The sequence below is a fragment of the Clupea harengus genome, chromosome 12 (assembly GCF_900700415.2).
Source record: "Clupea harengus chromosome 12, Ch_v2.0.2, whole genome shotgun sequence".
In the NCBI taxonomy this organism is placed as follows: domain Eukaryota; kingdom Metazoa; phylum Chordata; class Actinopteri; order Clupeiformes; family Clupeidae; genus Clupea; species Clupea harengus.
Window position 1 is genome coordinate 24,129,431 of NC_045163.1, and position 16,606 is coordinate 24,146,036.

Genomic DNA, 16,606 nt, shown 5'->3' on the forward strand with positions numbered 1-16,606 from the left:
TGCTGCCACTGTTTCTGGCTCATGAAGGTAGTGGTCCTGGGTCAACAGTAAGAACCATACGCTCAACAACAGAGAGGAAGATGAGGGAAAAAAGGCTGTGAGACAGGCAAACGGTGAGACAGGCCAGTGAGACAGGCAAACAGTGAGACAGGCAAACAGTGAGACAGGCCGGTGAGCTAGCGGTCACAGGAACGTCAAAGGCTGTGAGACAGGCAAACCGTGAGACAGGCAAACCGTGAGACAGGCAAAGAGTGAGACAGGCCGGTGAGCCAGCGGTCACAGGAACGAGGAGACTTTACAGTGGTAATCCCACCATTGGCAAACAACTGCCCGACGGCATGAGGACAGAGCCGTAAGCAGCTTTCCTCCTTTGTTCTCGTTCGTGTCGGTGGATGCCGTGTAACCTGAGTAAATCGTTCACCCCGCCGCTCGCAGATTTGGCTAAGCGGTGCCTGAAAAAGACCAACGATCGTATTGCTGTTGAATTTCATTACACACTTGCCATCATCCTTTTCAAATACCCCTGAGTTCACTCCGGCGGCGTTTGCCATGTGTCTACAGTAATGTCATATTCTTCAAACTAGAAGCCCTGCCTCTTGTACTTGTGTTTCACACCTTGTCCAGCTTACTCCCTAAAGAACAAAGCCTGGCTATGAAAATGAACAGAGCCAATTCATATTTTATTTTCAACCCTGATAGAACAGACTTCAGGGATGGCTTTGTTGCCACCAAGGATACCAAAGGAGGCAGGCAGGGGTGGCTGGGTTGCAGATGGAGACGAGATTACTGTTGCAAGTATACGTATGCTCAGCCCCCCTCTGCGTGCCACCTCCCCAGCACTTTAGGGAATTGGAGTAGTTTGAGCCTCGCTCGTTGGAAGATCATCTCGGAGAGCCACGGAACATGAACAAAACAACCAGCAGGGGCCTTGGCTCAGTGAATCGCGCCGCAATATGGGTGACTAGCCTAATTAGTTTCTGAACGTCTCCCAAGCTTCTACTTTGGAGATTAGACGAGAAGTGGTGGTGAGGCTGTTGCCCCCCCCCCCCCCCCCGAAGTAGGCAGCCTCATGTAGCAGAACGTGCTACAAATTAGGGGGGGTGCTCTGTTTAAACACGTTGAGGATCAATGACTTTCCCCGAATCGATGTGGTTGTAATGACACATGGCGTCCCACGTGCCCTACTGTGCTTTGTCCTTGGAAACTGACGTTGGCTAAGGAAACCCCATGGCAGGCGTTGTTTACTTATTTGTGTCTGTTGTCCTGCGGGATAACTGCAAGAACAAGGTGTCAACATCAAGGTCAGGGATTTGATTCCTTGTGTGTGCATAGTGATACTGAGACCAACGTGGATACATAAATGTTTGACTGGAACTGAACATGAATTTCAGTGAGTTGTGTGTGTGTTGGAACGGTTCGCTCACTGCCCTTCGCTCCATATCTAGGTCCGCAGTTCACAGTCAGACTGTGTTAAGGAAATACAAGTGCAGTACAGCGGATTGTTTGTTTCCTACTGCTGTAAATACACTCTGCCAGTAGGTGGGTCTACAGTTGCTCCCAGCAGGGGGCCCATCCAGTGTAACCAGGGATAATGTGATGTGACTCCATTCAATTTCTCCCGTAAAGAGAGCGTCTGTGCCCAGTGAAGCGGAACTGGTAGCCTTGCCAAACACAGTGTGTTGTTGTGAGGAACGCCCGTGTAGATTTACAGCAAAACAGCACACTAAGAGGATGCCGTAAATAGACATCACACAAAGGAGGGAAAAAGCACTGGTTTCTTTTGTGTGGCTCTGCTTGATAGACACCCGTGAAGTCACTGGAAATTAGCAACTGTCACAGCGGTGTTTTCCACACTGAAAGCCTGTCGTGGGTACAGTAATCAGACGGGGGTCCCCATCATGGAGACATCTGCTTGCCATCAATCTATAAACCCTGCCTCCCAGGTGTCCCCACTGGGGTGAAAGAGGGCCACATTGGCATCAGATGTCTGAGAGGTGGACATCAGTCATGGCCCTCAGCTCACTGACAGACATCAGTCATGGCCCTCAGCTCACTGACAGACATCAGTCATGGCCCTCAGCTCACTGACAGACATCAGTCATGGCCCTCAGCTCACTGACATCAGTTATGGCCCTCAGCTCACTGACAGACATCAGTCATGGCCCTCAGCTCACTGACAGACATCAGTCATGGCCCTCAGCTCACTGACATCAGTTATGGCCCTCAGCTCAGCTCACAGACATCAGTCATGGCCCTCAGCTCACTGACATCAGTTATGGCCCTCAGCTCAGCTCACAGACATCAGTTATGGCCCTCAGCTCACTGACAGACATCAGTTATGGCCCTCAGCTCACTGACATCAGTTATGGCCCTCAGCTCACTGACATCAGTTATGGCCCTCAGCTCACTGACATCAGTTATGGCCCTCAGCTCACTGACATCAGTTATGGCCCTCAGCTCAGCTCACAGACATCAGTTATGGCCCTCAGCTCACTGACAGACATCAGTTATGGCCCTCAGCTCACTGACATCAGTTATGGCCCTCAGCTCACTGACATCAGTTATGGCCCTCAGCTCACTGACATCAGTTATGGCCCTCAGCTCACAGACATCAGTCATGGCCCTCAGCTCAGCTCAGCTCACTGACATCAGTCGTGGCCCTCAGCTCACTGACAGACATCAGTCATGGCCCTCAGCTCAGCTCAGCTCACTGACATCAGTCATGGCCCTCAGCTCACTGACAGACATCAGTCATGGCCCTCAGCTCAGCTCACTGACATCAGTCATGGCCCTCAGCTCAGCTCACTGACATCAGTCATGGCCCTCAGCTCAGCTCACTGACAGACATCAGTCATGGCCCTCAGCTCACCTCACTGACAGACATCAGTCATGGCCCTCAGCTCACTGACAGACATCAGTCATGGCCCTCAGCTCACTGACAGACATCAGTCATGGCCCTCAGCTCAGTTCACTGACAGACACACGCTGTATCCCCCCCTATTATCGTGACGAGCGTCCCTGCAATGACCCAGGCGGCTTGTTGTGTGATAGGGGAGGTGACAGCTGTTTGTTGTGTGATAGGGGAGGTGACAGCTGTTTGTGTGATAGGGGGAGGTGACAGCTGTTTGTTGTCGAGCCCCTACTGGGTGTCTGTGGTCACTGCTGGACGAAGATGGAATGTGGCACAGCTGTGCTTTATTAGTCCCGGCTGCAGTCCTGCATACCTGCCAGACTCATCCTTACCTGCCGTCGAGAGGGACGTGTGAGACACCGAGCGGCACCTTGTAGCTGGACTGAGCCATGTGGAGCCAAGCCGAGCAGAGCTATTGTGTGTGTGTGTGTGTGTGTGTGTGTGTGTGTGTGTGTGTGTGTGTTCTGCTCCTCAGAAAGCCTGCAGCAGGGAGGTGACAACCTGACGAGATTTATTTTGACTCTGCTCTGGATGTAGGCGTGCCACTGAACAGGCTTTCTTCTCCCAGACAAATGTACCTGTTAAGGTCTGCTTCACTGTCTGTCTGTCTGTCCGTGAGCTTATGAGTCTGGAGTGCTACTGTGTGAGAACACAAGCCGCACACCCCCACACCCTCATCATCCGTACCCCCGTGTTCGCCATGGGAAAGCATAATCATGTAATTTAGCTCGAGTGCTCTGTTGTTTTTCTTAATCCACCGCATGAGATTATCCCCCATGTTCAGATGGGACTCCTTCACAGATTCGCTCAAATCTGTATGAATTGCAGCAGAAGGTAACCCGCGTGCCATATGTCTGCTGGGTCAGCAGTGTGTCAATGCAATCAAAAGAAAATGCAATGAGAGAAATGTTTGCAGACCACTGGCTTGCTTTAGTGGATGTACGGCTATGCCCTTGACTTGTGTCTGCGCTGTGTCTCTGCGTTGTTATGGCCGTCTGTTTGCATGGAGACGGTCTTGTGTCAGCGCTTGGAAGGTGCGGAGCGGGAGGAGGTGGGAGCGGCTAATGGCTGGATCTCCTCTCTGTTGGACATCATGTAAACACCAGGCAGGGATGCGCCACTCATTATCTCAAACTTGGGAGTGTGTGTGTGTGTGTGTGTGTGTGTGTGTGTGTCTGGTGTTTGTTAAATGTCAGTTTACTTATCTAAGGAGCTGCAGTGCTGACTGTGTACGCACACACACACACACACACACACACCACACGCACACGCACACGCAGCCTTGCATTAAAAAGCAACCTTTTAACCTTTCTATGCGTTTTTTGAAATGGTGCAATGGACTGGAATGTTGTTCTGTAAACACTGAAGCTTCTATCGATTTTCCATAAAATCCTCTGAAATTGAAAATGATGTTTTAAAGTTTGAGTACGATTTTTTTTTATTTGGGACCGTTGACCGCTATCAGTCAGGATATAGGGATGTACTGACAGCTGACAGTCAAGTCGTCTAGTGGTATAGTCAAGGTGATGACCTGAGAGAAAAATCAGTCTCTCTCCGTGAGTGCAGACTGAAAAGTATGGCTGCATCAACCTGTTCTCTAACTAGTACTTAACTCCACTTACGGTAGTTACGTTCCTAACTAGTACTTAACTCACACTTACAGTAGTTACGTTCCTGCACTTTTTATTCCTTATGTAAAGTAGTATTTATTGTTACACTAGGTCTCGATTGCTCGTAGCTTGATTGTTGTCTCCTTTGTACGTCGCTTTGGATAAAAGCGTCTGCTAAATTTCTAAATGTAATGTAAATGTTCTTTTGCATGTCTTATGGTCTGGAAAGGCATCATATAATAAGCACATATTAAGGATATACAGGGGGCTTCGTTTCAAATTGGTTTCCTGTCATTTTCTTTTATCCTTTGCTAACTCTGTATGTGCAACTATAATGGCAACTCTTTAATGTTATATAACAGATCCTAATTTGGAGTGGAAGAAACGCTAAATTTGAGATATCAGTGCAAGCCATTAAAGCACTAGCTGCTCGATAACAACACAGGAGCAATGAGAACAGAAGCATGTATTGATATGAGCTGTGAATGGAAAAGGAACAAGTAAGTTCATCAGAAGATCTGCTGCAACCTTGTATGCTAAAATTGACTTTATACGATGCTCAGTTTTAAAAGTGTATACTTTTTCTATATGACGGCGTTAGAATAGTTGTGTGTGTGTGTGTGTGTGTCTGTGTGTGTGTATTGTGTGTGTGTGTGTGTGTGTGCATCACGTGTGCGTTACATAAGTGGTTCTGCTCTCTCTGATATATTGAGCATGACAGCACCACCCCAATTGTGTGCATGTATGTGCATGTCTGCTTGACATGTTCAAGTGGGTGGTTTCTCCTCTAGTTTTCTATTCATATTCCCTGTGTACATTTATTTCTCTGTCATGGGGCCACTCTTGTTTATTTCTGGTACCCATTTAGGCGGTCTTTGGGAGTGTGTGCTTCTTCCGTAGGGGCACTCTGTAGGGCCGGTCTGTGGAGCAGATGTGAAGTTGAGGAATGCAAGCAGACAGAACAACAATGAGAGTGCAGTGACGGAGAGCACTGTGGTAGGATGAGAGTTGTGTGAGAGGGAATGACATAATGGTATGTGAGTAGGAGTTAAATGAAAGTCTGAGAGTAGTAATTGAGAGAGAGAGAGAGAGAAAGAGAGAGGGAGAGAGGGAGAGAGAGAGAGAGTGAAAGAGAGCAAGATAGAGAGAAAGAGATTGATATGTAGGGTAACTCTCTGTAAGCTCATTGACCTGTGGTGGTGACGACTCTATGGCTGCCTGGGCAGTGATGGGCTGGGGACAGGTGAGAGTCTGAAAACCCTGGCTTAGGGATTTAACATGATCCAGTCTGACTGGAAGGAACCCAGAGGATCATGTGAGCTGGTGGCCAACGGCAGGCTGACATGGCCACCGTTGACCTGGTCGTCACAGCGACAGTGGCAGCAGCAGCAGCAGCAGCAGCTAGCCAGCAAACGCCCAGAGGGACAGCGCTGCGCTTTGGCCAGCCTTTGCACGGGTTGTGTAACCGCCATCATAATAAGTCTTACGTAAGGCCGAGGCGAAAGCCACAGGCCCTCGTTACGCGAGTGGGGACCTCCCGCTCGAGACCACAGGCATGCCCTGGTGCTGCGCCCCCGCTGGTTGACACAGCCTCCGCCTGGAAAGGTCACCTCATACCCACGTTTGCTCTCGCTGGATGATGCAGGAAGACATAACACAGTGGAGCACTGTCTGAGAGACACTGTTGTGCACTGCCATCTTTCTCCACAGTCCTAGGAGGACAGGCTAAGATGTCAGGCCAGATTTGGATGTGCGTCCCCCGTCCCCCAACACACACAAGCTACACACACATACTCAAACACACTTTCACACACACATACTCAAACACACTTGCACACACACATACTCACAAACACTCTAGGATGCTCGCTGCTTCTTCTCAGAACGGAAAACTTTCACAATTTCTCCTGCATCTTGGCTACCTTGGGAATAGACCCTCATTAGGAAATACTTTTTGAAGTCGGCCTAATTGCCCCTAATTGCCCCTAGCAGAAGTGCTATTACATTTCTATAAAATGAAAGTCTCCAGCATTATCGTCTAACCTGGCATTAAAGAAAATTGTGCGCGCTTGCCTTGGGATTCTTACCAGGTCACCCTGTAACAAAGTCTTCCTCTTCCCTGCTGTTCTGAGCTCTTTATAAGCTTTTAGAAGGATTATGATCATCTTCTCATTTCTCTCATGCTGCTATCATTGTTTCCCACAAGGAAGAATGGCTCTGGATATAGACCTGAGGGGGAATGTGATCCCTTCGAAAGGAACAGATGGTCACAGTGTCATGATTTCGTATGTTTCTGAAAAGAGCATGACGCCATTTCTCACATGCATGTATGCATGTTACACACCTTTGTTAGCCTGCTGGCTTGTTTTGAGCTTTCTTTTCCCACAACAGTAGTGCCAGTCTGTTAGATTTTAATGTGGTATGAGGAATTGTACATTTTGACTAGCCTGAGGCGTTAGCATTGTATTAAAGTGCCCCTCCTCTGAAGGGTGCTAATAGCTCTGCTAATGAGTAGCTGCTGTCGGTAGACGATGGGTGGTAAGCAGACAATTGGTGGTAACTGGTCTCTGATTGGTTAAAACCAGTCACCTGACCGGTTTTAACCAATCAGAGACCAGAATCACTTCCGGTTACCACCAATTGTCAGTTGAGTATTAAGCCGTATAACTTCACAGAATGAAAAAAAAAAATGTTTTTAAAGTCAGGCAATCGACACCGTTACTCAAAAAAAAAAAAAAAAAATGGTCCTGATATTGGCCAAGCAAAAGTATAGTGTTTTCCGTTCCGGTCAGGTGACTAGTCTTACGACAGCTGCCTCAGCTCCTCACCATGGCAACCATTTCAGTTGCATTAATAGGGAAATGATGGCTCACCTGTAAACGCATACGTAGTCAGGTATTTTTAAAACTGGTTGCACCTGAAAGAGTTCTATTTGTTAAAATACACAATAATGATTGTTGCGTTTTGTAAGTAAGTGTGTTTGGGAGGTAATGTCTCGTGTCATCCTAACCCTTGTCTGCTGTTCACTTCAACCACCAAACACTAGAGTGGATATTCTGTCTCTGTATTTCTAGTTTCTTTTTCACACAACCCACTTTCAAAATTGCTATTTTTATTCAGAAAAGACTTAGAACTATCACTTGGCGAAACCGTCTTGTCTATTCTTCAGGTGGGTTTCAGGGACTGTCAGGAGCTCAACAGTGAGTTGAGGTTTAAACTCCGGCAGCCAAATCACCAGTGACTGCCTCACTCAGCCTCCGTTCGTCTTCCATCTTCATTGATCGCGCCCTCGAGATTCCTCATCGGTGACAGCTTTCACTCGCCATCTGTTTACCTGCCATCTTCATCGATCGCGTCCAGCCGAGGTTCCTCATCCAGTGACAGCTTTGACTTTGCTGCCAAAGACACAGCCCCCTCTCCCTTACAATCCGAGTGACAGAATCACGCAGGAACTTGGCAGCAGTGCTTAGCATCACTCATCAGGGTCCATAGAGGGCTGCCCATTATCCTGCCCGTCCCGAGTGGCTGCTGGGGAGGGCCTTTGAGCCACGATTAGCTTGAGAAGGGTGATGTGCTGTCGCGTGTCGGCGGTTGTAGTATTTAGCATGAAATGCTGTCAAGCTCACCCAGGTGAGTCGTGCCTCAGGACGGGACTAAGCTTGTGAGCGTGTGAGAGATGTGATGGGACTTGTGTGAAACCACATGAAACCCACAGAGGTATTCATTCTCATACTGCACTCGTCTCGACACCAAACCACAGCAAACAGGTTTTTGATTTGGTTGGACTCCTGCGTGACGCATTCAGTAATGAATGTCTTATTTCCACCTAACATCCACATTTCCCGACTCTTTTACTCATTCGTGTGCTTTTAATAACTCCTCGTGGGTGGCCATGTTGTTACTGGTAAAAAGCCCAATGACTAATGACCTGTGGAATTTATGGTGTAATATTGTAGTTTTTGTAAGTTGGAATGTGTATGGACTTTGTTTAATATAGTTGTCTGATGTCTTTTGTGTGTGTGGGTGTGTGTGTGTGTGTGTGTGTGTGTGTGTGTGTACTCTGGCGGTCTCTGTTCCTGCAACAACATTGCACAACAAAGCCCACTGCTGCTTGCCTCATTATCTGCAAATCACCAGGCATGGACCTTAATAGCCTCCTCCTGAAAAAGCCACAGTGTTGACAAATAGAGCCCCACATCCACCGCCCCCCTCCTCGTCCTCTCTCCCCCACAGAAGTGCCTGCGGCCCCTGCAGCCGTACCCCCACAGTGATTACACAGCATGAAGGAGGAGGTGAGGACGGAGAGGCCTTTTTCTGCTACACGCTGGCATTGTGTAATCTTAGCGGCAGCAAGGTCACCTCCGATGTGCTCTCAGATTTCCACCTCCCATCCCCAAGCCAGCTTGTGTGAGAGACTCGTGCTGAGCTCTGTTCACTGCTGCTGCTGGTGCTATATATATATATATATATATATATATATATATCTGCCCCACGTCCTATTTCTCCCACTGTGACGGGACGCACTCGGCCACTGAGGGCTGCAGTAGAGTCGTGTGTGTGTGTGTGTGTGGGACGACTATAGAACAATGACACTCGAATGACCCGCTGCTCTGCAAATGAGCAAAGAAAAAAAGCGCAATGTCGCAGTGTGACCTTCAGAGTAGCAGAAAATAAGGGTATGCGTAAACGAGAGCTTATTAAAGTTGATAAAGTACTCGTGACATGAAGTTCATTATTTTAGCCACAAGACACGAGAAAGATGGCCGTTTTTAGATGTCAAAGTAAAGTAAATTGCTTTCAGTCGAAGTGGTGTTGTAAAAAGACCTTGCTCGTTTTGCTCAGAGAGGGGTATTTCGTGTTTCCTTCATTGGGATTCTGTAAACATCCTTGACCCGCTGATTTGAGCCTCGTCTGTACTTGTCCTCATTGTTGAGGTGTTTTTGTACGTGTTGCCAGGATTACTTTCCTTTTGATTTGCCTCATTCTGGGCCCTGGGAGAGCACCTAGCACAAACACATTAGACACTCACTGGTGGCTTCAACACTCTATCACCCGGGAGATGCACCGGGCTCCCTCCCATCTGCACCTCTCTATCTCTGTCACACACCACCCCCCCCCCCCCCACACCGCCCATCTGCCCACTCTATGCTCTCGCTTTCTTTTTCTCTCCAGTTCCCTCTCATTTTCTCTTTTTCTCTTTCTTTCTCTCTCCCGCTCACTCTCTCTTTCTCTTTTGCTCTCTTTTTTTCTCTCTCCAGTTCACTCTCTTTTTCTCTCGTTCTTTCCTCCTTGGAGATTGCTGATACACATGCACACTTCTGCAGTCACAAATACACACACATGCTCACACACACACACACGCTCACACACACACACACGCTCACACACAGACACACACGCTCACACACACACACACACACACACGCTCACACACACACACACACACACACACACGCTCACACACACACACACACACACACACACACACACACGTACATACACACACTGTCCCTTTCCCTCATGCACACAAAGAGAGGTCCCCACTCACACATCCTTTTCGTGCTGATGTGTGTCAGTCCCAGGAGAAGGGAAGGCTCTCTCCTCTCCTCTCCTCTCCTCTCCTCCTCTCCTCTCCTCTTCTGCGTGGTAATTGGAAACAGAGATTACATTAGTCTGCCACTGGAAAATATGCAGCTAATCTGACTGCAGCAGGGCCGGTGGGAGACAGTTATTGGCGTCCTAGCTCGGGAATTTACACATACTTAATCACGTTCCGTGGCAAATTAGGGTTTTCTTTGTAGTTGATTTTATGGCTGCATGGTTGTATAATTATGACGATGTACGATTTGTTGGATTGTAACCATTGACTGTTTTTTGAAAAGTCAGGCGAATGACTCATTCAGTTGTTACCTGTTCAGTTTTGGGGGATTCAGAAAGATGCAGCCCTGCTGCTCTGCTGTGCAGAGGACTGGATTTATGCACTAATAAGTTGCCACGGGAACTCTGAGCATCTCACTGGGCCAGAAAGGCCTTGAATTGCTGCTCATTATTGCTTTGGCACGGGAGGGAGAATCGGTGTGTGTGTGTGTGTGTGTGTGTGTCTGTAAGGGAGATGTGTATATGCTCTCTCTCTCTCTCTGTCTGTGTGTGTGTGTGTTTGTTTGTTGCTCTTGGTCCTGGATAAGGGCCATAATCAGGTTGTGGAGGCTTGTAAGCTCAGCTGCAGGGTGAGTCTCCTCAGCCGCCAGTGACTGGAGGCAACTCTGATGTTCGTGTCTGTGTAAAATCTCTGTTTGCTCAGGGTGGCTTGTTTTGAACCTTTTCATGTTGATGCAGCTCTGGTGTTTTTTGTGTTGCTCGTGAAGGCGCTCGTAAAAAGAACACCGAGACACACACGCATACCCTTCAGCACTAAGAGGAGAGAACAGTTTGTCCAGCTGTATGCGGAGGTCCAGATAAAATGTGGCCTTTCTCAGCTTGCAGCAGGCGTGCGTGCACACACAAACACACACAAGCACACAACGACACCTTATCTCTCTCATACACAATTCAACAAATACGTGCACACACACACACACACACACACACACACGTGGCCTTAGTTGACCGTCCGCTGGAACGTCCTGTTCCCCCCAGTGCTGAGTGTCTGTTTATTACATACACTCACTGTTCCCCGTCACGCTGCACACAGCAGTGGGTCCTCACTCACCTTCATGTCACGTAACACTCCCTGGCACATCACGCACAGTTTGCGAGTCTGCGGACTCATCCCATTTGTGGTCCTCCTGGTGTGTAGTTGCAACTCGGTTCTGCATTGCACATTCACAGCCTCTTGGAGTCCCCCCAACCCCCCCCCCCCCCCCCAAATCACAACATATCTTTTGTTTTTAATATGGAAGACACTTAGAATGGGTAATGAGGAACCCAAGCTGCCAGGGATATTACTTCTCTGGGTACGTGTTGCTGTTTGAGGCTTCCAGACGCCTCTTTGTAAGGCTGCATGTTGATTCCGAATCAAATAAAAAATTCTCTCTGCGTCGGAGGAAGTAAAAGCCAGATAATTCCACTGCTACAGTATCAATTTTATGCCATAACACAATTACCACTTCAAGGTCAGGGACATGATTAGACTCTTTCATGCACACATTTGCATATTTTGCTTTCTCTCGCTCTGTCTCTCTCTCTCTCTCTCTCTCTCTCTCTCTCTCTCCATCTCTCGCTGTCTCTCTCTCTCTCTCCATCTCTCGCTGTCTCTTTCATTAAACACATCCTTTGCTGTTATGACGGACTTCTTTAATAAATGCCTGTTAAATATTTAATGAGCGATTAATGAGGCTGTTCTCCTAAACCCAACTCTAGTGTGGATCCCCAGTGCAGTCTCTCCTGTGTTTAAAGAGATTCAGGCTGTAGCTTCATGAGGAGCGATAACACCATTACAGTGACAGCTGTGATGTATTAGATGAGATCTCACCTGAAGCAGTCAGTGCCAGGTCCACTGCACAGTGTGAGTTTATAACAGCTCATTTCTGTAGTCATAGTAGTGTAAGGTATTCATTCAGAGCAGTTTCTTTCTCAGTTTTTATGGGCTGTGTGCCTCGTGTTTCGTTTTCGGTGTAAATTTAGGGGAACTTGCAGTCACAGAACATTGAGCATGGAAGTGTTCACAGCAGTTTTTTTTTTTTTTTTTAGTCCTCTTACAAGTCTGGACGTGTCTTCCAGAGCGCAACTGCAAATTCACTTGACTCCAGGACCTGGCGCAGGCATTCTTGAGAAACCGTTCTCGACACGCCGAAGGCCGTTTCCACGCAGGCAGGCAGGATCTCCTTCCTTGCGCTGCATTTCCACTGTTCCGCAGCGCCTGAGGCAGAGGCAGAGGCTCGGCCGATTATATACGCCAGACTCGCGGTCAGATTGTCCAGAAACTCAGCGCCGGCCACCATGAAAGGGTGTGAAGTCCTTACCATGTGCTCTGTTATGACATGAATTCACACGGCCAGGAGCGGTCCTCATCAGGTTACCAGGCCTCTGGGCACGCATGTTTGTGGCGAGCCCCGACCTGTCTCTCTTTCACTGGCGGTCACGGAATAACCTCTGGGACGAACATAGCGCTACTCTCTGTGAAGAGCTTTCATTACAAGCAAGCATTCCCAGTCAGAGTGCTCCAGTGTCAAAAACACATCTCTACTCTGCGTCCTGACGGGCTGAGGTTCTTGGGACCTAGCCAGCATGCCGCTCTGACCTCTGTTAGAACCTTATTAGAATCAGATAACTTTCATTTCCTCTGTGGCCTCCTATAACACTGCCACTTAATAAAGAGCTTTCACTGAATGGGGGAGAATTTAAATGCTCATTTCAGTGTGCGGCCTCGCCCTGAAGATCTTAGAATTTCTCTTTTTTTTTTTAAACGCTTCTCCTTTTTTAAATATTCACATTCTCTTTTCAAGGACCATGCATTTTTTAGAGGGCATAAAAGCCTAACCCACAGAAAGGAAGGAGCTTTATTGAGCGTAATCCTCCCGTCTGATTTCTTAATTTAAATGCCACCGCTTTGCCAGACATTACGGCTTAAGTTTATTATGCTTCCTAAAAAGCTCTGTCTGAGTCATTTTGATTATTCCAGGGATTTCCCAAGAAAGCGAACTGAGGCATATTTTTATTTTACCTAAAATAACTAATTTGTTTAATTTTGCTGTTGGCATTTTATTCGTAGCACTCTATAGATCCAAATGGTGACAAAAGAAATTCATTCCACAACAGTAGAGCACCATTGCCGTGCATCTTTAGGGTAATCAACAGCCAAACCTGAGGACTCTCTGGTCTTCTTCCCATCACAGTACTAAATAAACACACACGGAAGTGCAGGGGGGTAGTGAGTGAGTGAGTGGGAAGTTGTTGTCATTTGTAAATCCTACAACTCTGAATTTGTGAAAAGTATCCCTCCCGAAACTGAATATATGTGAATGAACATAAAGCACCTTCCATTCCAGGGGCTGGAGCAGGTTTTGTGTCAGGCTAATAAAGAAGTTTTGCTCTGCCTGTCAGACGAGTACATTAACATTTTATTCATTCATTTTATTGAGGATATAATATGCTCACAGCTGTTCTTGGTCTGTTTGATTGACTGCCCTGAATCTGAATTGCATCTGAATCTGCATCTGAATCTGAATCTGAATTGCATCTGCATCTGAATCTGAATTGCATCTGCATCTGAATCTGAATCTGAATCTGAATCTGAATCTGAATCTGAATCTGAATTGCATCTGAATCTGAATCTGAATTGCATCTGAATCTGAATCTGAATCTGAATTGCATCTGAATTGCATCTGCATCTGAATCTGAATTGCATCTGCATCTGAATCTGAATTGCATCTGAATCTGAATCTGAATTGCATCTGAATCTGAATCTGAATCTGAATTGCATCTGAATCTGAATCTGAATTGCATCTGCATCTGCATCTGAATCTGAATCTGAATTGCATCTGAATCTGAATCTGAATCTGAATCTGAATTGCATCTGAATCTGAATCTGAATCTGAATCTGAATTGCATCTGAATCTGAATCTGAATCTGAATTGCATCTGAATCTGAATTGCATCTGAATCTGAATCTGAATTGCATCTGAATCTGAATCTGAATCTGAATCTGAATTGCATCTTCTCCTGTGTTGCCAGAGCTGCAGTGCAACTGCAGCGCCGAGGGCTCTGTGGACCTTAGCGACTGCGACCTGGAGACGGGCCAGTGCGTCTGCCTGGATGGCTACACGGGCCTGCAGTGTGACGTGTGTGAAGACGGCCAATTCAACAACGGCTCCACCGGATGCCTGCCCTGCGGATGCGACTCCTACGGAGCTGTCGGCCCCCTCTGTGACAGGTAGGCACATGCTTTCTGACGAGTGGATGTGTGTGGATCCGCTAGTAGATTTTAGGTGAGACCCCTGGTTGTTGTCAATGGGCATATGATGGAAACAAGTGAGTTTCTATGCAATTCAGATAACGTGTTCCCTTCATGCAGGCAGACATATGTGAGCAGGACATGTGATGACGTGGATGCTTTGTGACCTTGGATGCTGATAGGAGGTGGTGGTCTGTCCCTGTGTGTGTGGAGTAGGCTTGGGCGGTTTCTATTTTTTCATACTGTCAGTCTTTCCTGACATTTCACTAGGGTATACGGTATATTATATCTTTATATATTTGATGGGGGATGGGGGCACACTGGCATTTGAATAAAATCATGTGGCTAAGACTTGGAAGAAGTTATCTCAAGATAAAGTTATATGTGGCAATACATCACCGCAATACAGCATCTCCGTATCAGTTAAATAGAAAGAGGAGTGTCTGTATCTTCGACGGTATTGAAAATCATCCCTTCAGGATGTTTAAATGCAGCAGTTTATCGTAATGCCATGATACCGCTCAAGTCACCGTTCATTTGACCTTTCACCTCATGCAATGGGTGTGTTCTCTGAACAGGTTTATAGATCCTCGTTCAGAGCTTTAATATATGTTTTTGTTAGTTACTTGTCCTTGTTTTATAGATGGAAGTTAAAACCAATAGGATGGATGGCAGCATGGGACAGGGCATTAAAACACTGCTCAGTAGTTTGTGGGGTTTTTTCTGTCGGCATTTACAATTTGGTGCGTGCGTGCGTGCGTGCGTGCGTGCGTGCGTGCGTGCGTGCGTGTGTGTGTGGCAGAGTGCACGGTTCCGGTGGGAGACGTCCCCTGAGGTTTGGGTGCATAAAGAATAATCTGGCACCTCTCCCGGGTCTTGGGAGTAAAATCGCCCCTATAATCCACCTTCCTCCATAAATATCCATCCCTTTGTATGGGAACCGGCAGAAGCTAGAGCCTGTATTTGGTGACTTATGACCCCATTGCAGGGTTATGAGGACAATATTTTGTGGCAATGTGCGGCACATTGTGTTGATATGACATTTTGGAAGTGCGGCGGAATGATTTCATAGGCTGCTTGGTGGTGTTGCCGGGGTAGTAAAGAGCCATGATGGGCCGAGCGCTGAGGTTCACTCAAGGCATCGAAACCATCTGAAACTCAGTCAATTCTTCAGTCACTTTGTGCTGACAAGGTTACACTTCCAGTGAAGGCACAGACTCATCTGGAACCCTGAATTGGTCCTTTTGAGAGCCGTTAAGGAACACTCTGAAGTGGTCTGTGTTGGAGAACTCTTTTGACGGTCCTATGTTTATGTACATTGCAGCATGTTTTCACTGGGAATAACCCCCCTCTCCGTCCCCTTTTGTCACCAGAAAGCATCTTCATATATATGGAAATAAATGAGTTCTTGTAGGTGTGTATTGTACTGGCTGTGCTTGTGGTGAAGAGGCAGTCATGACACCTGTGTGTGAGATGAGTTTACCCAACTACTGCAGTGTGTGTGAGATGAGTTTACCCCACTACTGCAGTGCAGTGTGTGTGTGTGTGTGAGATGAGTTTACCCCACTAGTGCAGTGTGTGTGAGATGAGTTTACTGCAGTGTGTGTGAGATGAGTTTACTGCACTACTGCAGTGTGTGTGTGTGTGTGTGTGTGTGTGAGATGAGTTTACCCCACTACTGCAGTGTGTGTGTGTGTGTGAGATGAGTTTACCCCACTAGTGCAGTGTGTGTGTGTGTGTGTGTGTGTGTGTGTGAGATGAGTTTACTGCACTACTGCAGTGTGTGTGTGTGTGTGTGTGAGATGAGTTTACCCCACTAGTGCAGTGTGTGTGTGTGAGATGAGTTTACCCCACTACTGAAGTGTGTGTGTGTGTGTGTGAGATGAGTTTACCCCACTAGTGCAGTGTGTGTGAGATGAGTTTACCCAAACTACTGCAGTGTGTGTGTGTGTGTGAGATGAGTTTACCCCACTACTGCAGTGTGTGTGTGAGATGAGTTTACTGCACTACTGCAGTGTGTGTGTGTGTGTGTGTGAGATGAGTTTACCCCACTAGTGCAGTGTGTGTGTGTGAGATGAGTTTACCCCACTACTGAAGTGTGTGTGTGTGTGTGTGAGATGAGTTTACCCCACTAGTGCAGTGTGTGTGAGATGAGTTTACCCAAACTACTGCAGTGTGTGTGTGTGTGAGATGA

At 47.3% G+C, this 16,606-nt stretch overlaps 1 protein-coding gene across 1 annotated transcript in view; it reads left to right on the forward strand.

Annotated features, from left to right (window-relative positions):
* si:dkey-220k22.1 (multiple epidermal growth factor-like domains protein 9) overlaps positions 1–16,606 on the forward strand; it is a 105,151-nt gene that overhangs the window by 12,227 nt on the left and 76,318 nt on the right. The window contains exon 2 of the mRNA XM_031578295.2: positions 14,193–14,391. Within this exon, the coding sequence (XP_031434155.1) occupies positions 14,193–14,391 (199 nt within the window). The remainder of the gene's footprint in view (positions 1–14,192; positions 14,392–16,606) is intronic.